At 39.2% G+C, this 6,000-nt stretch overlaps 1 protein-coding gene across 1 annotated transcript; it reads left to right on the top strand.

The window, feature by feature from the left end:
• The first annotated feature begins 439 nt into the window (after positions 1–439).
• On the top strand, positions 440–4,470 carry LOC125214250. The gene is made up of 2 exons (XM_048115185.1): positions 440–621; positions 2,179–4,470. The coding sequence occupies exon 2, from the start codon at positions 2,492–2,494 to the stop codon at positions 4,313–4,315; it is 1,824 nt and encodes a 607-aa protein (XP_047971142.1). The 5' UTR covers positions 440–621; positions 2,179–2,491; the 3' UTR covers positions 4,316–4,470.
• The last annotated feature ends 1,530 nt before the right edge of the window (positions 4,471–6,000 follow it).

Here is a 6,000-nt window from a genome sequence, read left to right as displayed (position 1 = left end):
AAAAAAAATAAAAAGTTAATATATACAGATTTTAAAAATAAACTCGAAGAAATTAAAAAAATATACAAAATGTTATTGTAAATACATAAATAAAAACAGAATAATATTCTTTATTTTTGTGCTGAACAGCTAAAACGAGATGATTCGGGCACGCCAACCAAATTCCACCTCCGCCACTAAATTTCGTGACATCAGCGAGGGGTATCCATTTCACCAAAGAGTCAGTGAAAAATCCGAGGGCAAAAACGGTATTAACAAACGCCCATCGCTTTCACCAAAAAGCATGCAATGTCGAGATCAGTGGTTTGGTTTGTTGCTTAAAACCGTCGAATGCAGAAGACAGTTGTTTTAGCAAGGGCAGATTAGTCTTTTACCGCCGCTAATTAACAAATCATAACATGACCTAATCAAGATTAGCACTATTTAACTCTTTCATTCCCCTAATTAACTCTCTCTCTCTCTCTCTCATTTTTTGTAGGATTATTCCACCACTTCTTGTTGCTCTCAGCTTCCCTTTCTCGTGTTTCTCTCTCTAAATTGGATTGGTAAAGTTAGGGCTTTCTTCAATGGGTTGATACTTGAGAGACTTTCTATATTCGTGGAAAGGTTTTTCTGTAAAGGGTAATTTTTTTTTGCCATGTTTACTCTTTGCTTTGTAGTTTGTTCCATTCGGTTCCTTAGCTGCGGTGCCTTTTCCATTCTCTCTCACTCTATCGATGTTTGAAGGCAGATTTTAGATGCTATTCATGGATTTGGGTTTAATCTTTTCTTCTTCATTGAATTTTATTCAGCAATTACATGAAATGTTTTGTTTTTGATTGTTGTTTTCCATCGTTTGCTAATTGAATTTTGTTGGAATATACTAGTGACTGAGCTGCTCCCTTTTCCAACTATTTTTTTTGCCTATATTGCTCTTATTTATTTAAATTAGTGCTTTTGGGTGAAATTTGGGGGAAATGAAGTGAATTTGTGTTTTTTTGGGTGAAATTTTCATACTATTTCAGTGGACTAATTTGTACTCCAGTATGATATTGCTGTGAAGAAATTTTGAAGAAGGGTTTACTTCAATTTATAATCGTGAATCTGATTAATCTCTAGATCTCATATTTGATTGGTGAATTTCTGTTGAAGTTGTTGTAGTAAAGAAGTTTAGGTTAATTAATTGGTTAAATATGAAGAAACTGGTTTCAATTGAAGGAAGTCAACTTTGCTGAAGTTACTTATTTCTTAGCTGTGTGCAGATTAGAAGGTGAAACAAGTATGAGAAAATATACGCAAAGCAGAAACTCGGGGAATTGCTAACTCAATTCTAAAAATGATCGAGTGAATTAAAAATGATCAGATGAATTCCATAAAAGCAAACATGTTATGATCTTGGGGATTAGTTTTGATGCTTGTAATACAATTGCTTAAGCCTTGTCATAAAATGAAATTATGGAGAAGCTTAATAGGGTATGAAAGGGAAACAGTTTTTTGCTTTTGTAGTTATTTCATTATAAATGTTTGAAGTTCTATCTCTGAATCATATTTGTATTGTTTTTTACTCCTTGTTATAACTTCTCTTATTCTAGTTTTGAGTGGAAATGCATCTCATAGTTTTCCTATGTTTATCGAGTATAAGGAGAGGTTCTGTATTGTCAAATCTCTTCTCCAGTGATCTGAAAGTGTTCGAATATGTCAACTTCTATCTTTCACAAAAGAGTACAGTAAAGAGTAACAAAAAGAAAAGATTTCATTACATAGGTAAATTTATATTAGCTTCCACAAAGCTAAAATACTTGTATCTGGTGATGAATATATGATTAAAATGAAAATTCACTGTGCTCTTTGTGTTCACACTATCAACCATTTCCAACTACTTTAGAAAAAGATGTTGAAAAAGTTGGTCTATTTCTTCGTGCTAAAATTCATTAACCTTTTTGACTCTCGCAATCTTGATAATTGTAGTTAGATGCTAGTATTCCATTGGTGCTGACTTTGCTCTTTTGTGCAAATTTCCGGATGCTTTATCAAAGGTTTTGTTTTATTTTCTGCAGTACTCTTTAAGTTTGATCACCAGAACCAATTTGTTGACGCGTTTTAACTCTAACTATCATGCATCATTCTCTTAACTTGTTATTCGGTGGCATTCGAGAGTGAATTTTCTATATAGTAATCTGTTTTTTTCTTTTCTACCAGGTTCCTGAATGTTGAGGAGGATCCTTTGTTTACAGTGGAAATCAATGCCTAGCAGATCGAGTTTACCTCATTTTCCGATATAATACTCACATCTCACTTCTGAGAGGCAGGAAAAGAATGGATAGATCGGATACATCAGGTTTTGTAAGCGGTGGAGGTAGTTTGTACGGGTTCGTTTCCCCTGTTTTCTTCATTTTACTGTATGGATTTTAGAAATTTATTCGATAGCATTCTTTGGCTAGTAGTCATTCATCTCTTACAAGAATTTAGCATAGGAATTTGAGTGAGAGCTAGAAAAGAGAATTAAATAAAAATGTATCCCTCTGTCTCAAGAGACTTTACAAGGGTTGGTAATGCTGGTGATACTACTTTAAGGTTGGATGGGTTTGGATACGGGGCACGTGAGACTGTCACTATAGGTAATAGTCAAACCAGCAATGGTGTTCACGTTGCTGCTCCAGATGATGGATGCAAGTTAGTTCTAGGCTTGGGCCCAACACCAAGTGCTTACTCTGATGAGTATTCGCCCACCGGAGGTAACAAATCTGGTGAAATGCTTAGCCAGAGCCTCTCCTTTCAACGCGATCTGATGTTGAAACTAGGTCTGTGCAGTGGTCCGGATGCAGTTAAGAATATACTTGAGTTCTCAGCTTCCAACCACAGCCCTCGTGATACAATGCATCATATACCTTCAGACAGTAACAGGTTTGCGGTTCCAATTGTTGATGAGGGCTCTACTTCGGCCAAGAAATCTGGGGGGTACATGACCCAACTTATATTGGCACCAAGAGTTGATAATACCGAGATTTTGCAGTCAACGAGTAAGTCGTTGGAGCACGGTGCTCAATCTCACCACCAAACTTCTCAGATGTCTGAGCCTTCGGGTATTTCGAGTTACTCCTTGAGTGCGATATCCGAACCAGGGAATGCTGCTGTGTCGTCGAATAGCAGAGGCAGTAATATGAAGAGATGCAAGTTTAGTGGATGTACGAAAGGCGCAAGAGGAGCAACGGGGTTGTGCATAGGGCACGGGGGCGGGCAGAGATGCCAGAAGCCCGGGTGTAACAAAGGCGCAGAGAGCAGGACGGCCTACTGCAAAGCCCATGGTGGTGGGAGAAGGTGTGAGCATCTCGGCTGCACTAAAAGCGCTGAGGGAAACACAGATCACTGCATTGCACACGGTGGAGGCAGACGCTGCTCGCATCCAGGAGGGTGCACAAAGGCGGCTCGTGGGAAGTCTGGTCTTTGCATCCGACATGGTGGGGGAAAGAGGTGTAAGATTGAAGGCTGTGCGCGTAGCGCTGAGGGTAAGGTCGGTCTGTGCATCTCTCATGGTGGAGGGCGACGCTGTCATTTCCTCGGCTGTGGAAAGGGTGCTCAGGGAAGTACCGCGTTCTGTAAAGCGCACGGTGGTGGGAAACGGTGCGTGTTTGCAGGCTGCAACAAGGGCGCGGAGGGGAACACGCCCCTCTGCAAAGGGCACGGAGGTGGGAAGCGCTGTATGTTCGATGGTGGCGCGATATGCCCTAAGAGCGTGCACGGGGGCACGAATTTCTGCGTGGCGCACGGTGGGGGGAAGAGGTGCGCGGTCGCAGGGTGCACCAAGAGCGCCCGTGGCCGGACGGATTGTTGCGTGAAGCACGGCGGCGGGAAGCGGTGCAAGTTCGAAAACTGTGACAAGAGTGCTCAGGGCAGTACTGACTTCTGCAAGGCCCACGGCGGCGGGAAGCGCTGTAGCTGGGGAGACGGGAAGTGCGAGAAGTTCGCGAGGGGGAGGAGCGGCCTCTGTGCTGCGCACACGAGCCTGAGCATGAGCATGCTCGAGACGAATAGCGGAGGGATGCTCGGCCCGGGGCTGTTCCACGGCTTGGTGCATGCGAGCGGGAGCAAGTTCGATAAGTCGTGCTCGTCGTCTGGCATGAGCGTCCTCTCGGACTCGCTTGAGAAGCCTGAGAAGTGGCAACCGCTGATCCCGCCACAGGTATTGGTTCCTTTGTCGATGAAGGCGAAGCCAGCGGAGCAGCCGGAGAGGAGCAGCGGCGGCGGGAGGAGCGTAGATTTGATTGGGCCGGAGGGGAGGGTTCACGGCGGTGGACTACTCTCCTTGCTAGGAGGAAATCTGAGTAATGCAATCTAGTTGTAAATTGTTGTGTAAATTCTTCAGCAACATTAACTTGATCATGTGAGTTATTGTGTTGTAATATAGTATTAAATGTTTAATAAAGTTGTAATTATATATGCTGAATAGATTTGTATGCATAGGCAATTGATTGTTGCCAAATGTTTGAGTTATTGCATCCTATTTTACTAAATTAAGTAGGCTTTACCAAATTAAATGATTTTTGCTATGTAATGGGAGGGTTAATATTTTCCTTATAAATGAATTATTTTGACTTATAAAGGATTTGGCCTCAAGAATTAAGGTTTTGTTTCCATATCTTTCTTAAAATTAAAATAAATACTACTTACATAACACTACATAATAAAGAAATTGTATACATGCTGATGCATGATGAATTTCAGAATTTGTGTGTAATATATTTTATGTTAAAATATAAACTTGGGTGTTTTAAATTTGTCAAAGTGGAGAATGTTGTTTAAGCTTTTTTACAAAATTAAATTTAATTCCATGTTAATTAGTTATTATAAATAATAAATCTTTAAGCGTTATATGTATTTAGCATCTCTTGCTTATAAATCATATCCGATCATCATAAATCCTATTTTTCCAATTTAATTACGCTACATAACAAAGCTTCAAATCGAATTTATTGGCATCACCACAAAAATACAAAAAGAGAAGAAAAAACCACTCAAGAAAAGAAAAGAAAAGAAAAGGAAAAAAGAAGCAATATCATCATCGATCGCCTAAACATTATATTTGTAACCCATCATTTGTATAAAGTTAAATGTAAGCCTCTCAAATTCCATTATTGGAGATTGCTCAAGAAACAATAATAATAAAGCATTATTGATGAAATGAAAAGGCATTAAGCTAGTAGTTAGGCAAAAAGGATAAAGATGATGAATTGTTTTGCCACTATCTATATAAAGTGGATTTTCACTTAGAGAAGTGACACTACCATATGTATATATGATATACCACCCTCTCACATCACATTCATTTTATGTCATTTCAATTCTAATACGCCTCTTGAGAGATTGAGATATTGATAACAACTCATCTCTAATTTCGATTCACATTTGTTTATTTTAATTGTTATAATTAAATATCTTAGGCACAAAAATGTACAATGGTCGAATGCCCACATGCACCCTTTCACTTTCAAATAACTTACATTGTTATAAATATGTATAGCTATATTTAGTTTGTAATATTATGTTAGTGGATTATCTGTGGGGTTGTACCTTTCGTTGGGAGGGTTGTTAGTGCCCATGAGATTACGTTGGAAAGTCATGATGCTATTCATCACTACACTCTTTCAATTACAACCTTTTTTTTTATCTAGCTTAGAAATTGACGTCAATGTCCTTCAAGAATGATCGAACTAAGAGAGAATTCAAAGAAATCCTAGTTCTTAAAAACAGTTTCCTCATCACTACTTAATTATACGAGCTCCAGAAACCCTAAACAACTGAAAGGGAAAAATAGCTAGAATATACGGAAAACAAAATAGAATCCGGAAGAATAGTAAAATGGCATTTTTGCCCCTCAAACAACATGCGATGCCTAAAATTCAGTGATGGGTTCGATTCGTCCGTCTGTTTCGCTAGTCCTGTGCTAATTTCAAGTTATTCCGAGACTGTGAATTTTTCAGCGTCGTTGACTAGAATTGCATCAGATATATGTGTTCATGTCCT

Source organism: Salvia hispanica, chromosome 3, assembly GCF_023119035.1.
Source record: "Salvia hispanica cultivar TCC Black 2014 chromosome 3, UniMelb_Shisp_WGS_1.0, whole genome shotgun sequence".
Taxonomy (NCBI): domain Eukaryota; kingdom Viridiplantae; phylum Streptophyta; class Magnoliopsida; order Lamiales; family Lamiaceae; genus Salvia; species Salvia hispanica.
This window is presented reverse-complemented; position numbering and strand designations above follow the sequence as displayed.

Bases quoted from the DNA above. Each gene is read 5' to 3' on its own strand.
- LOC125214250 (XM_048115185.1), top strand. From the start codon at position 2,492: ATGTATCCCTCTGTCTCAAGAGACTTTACAAGGGTTGGTAATGCTGGT.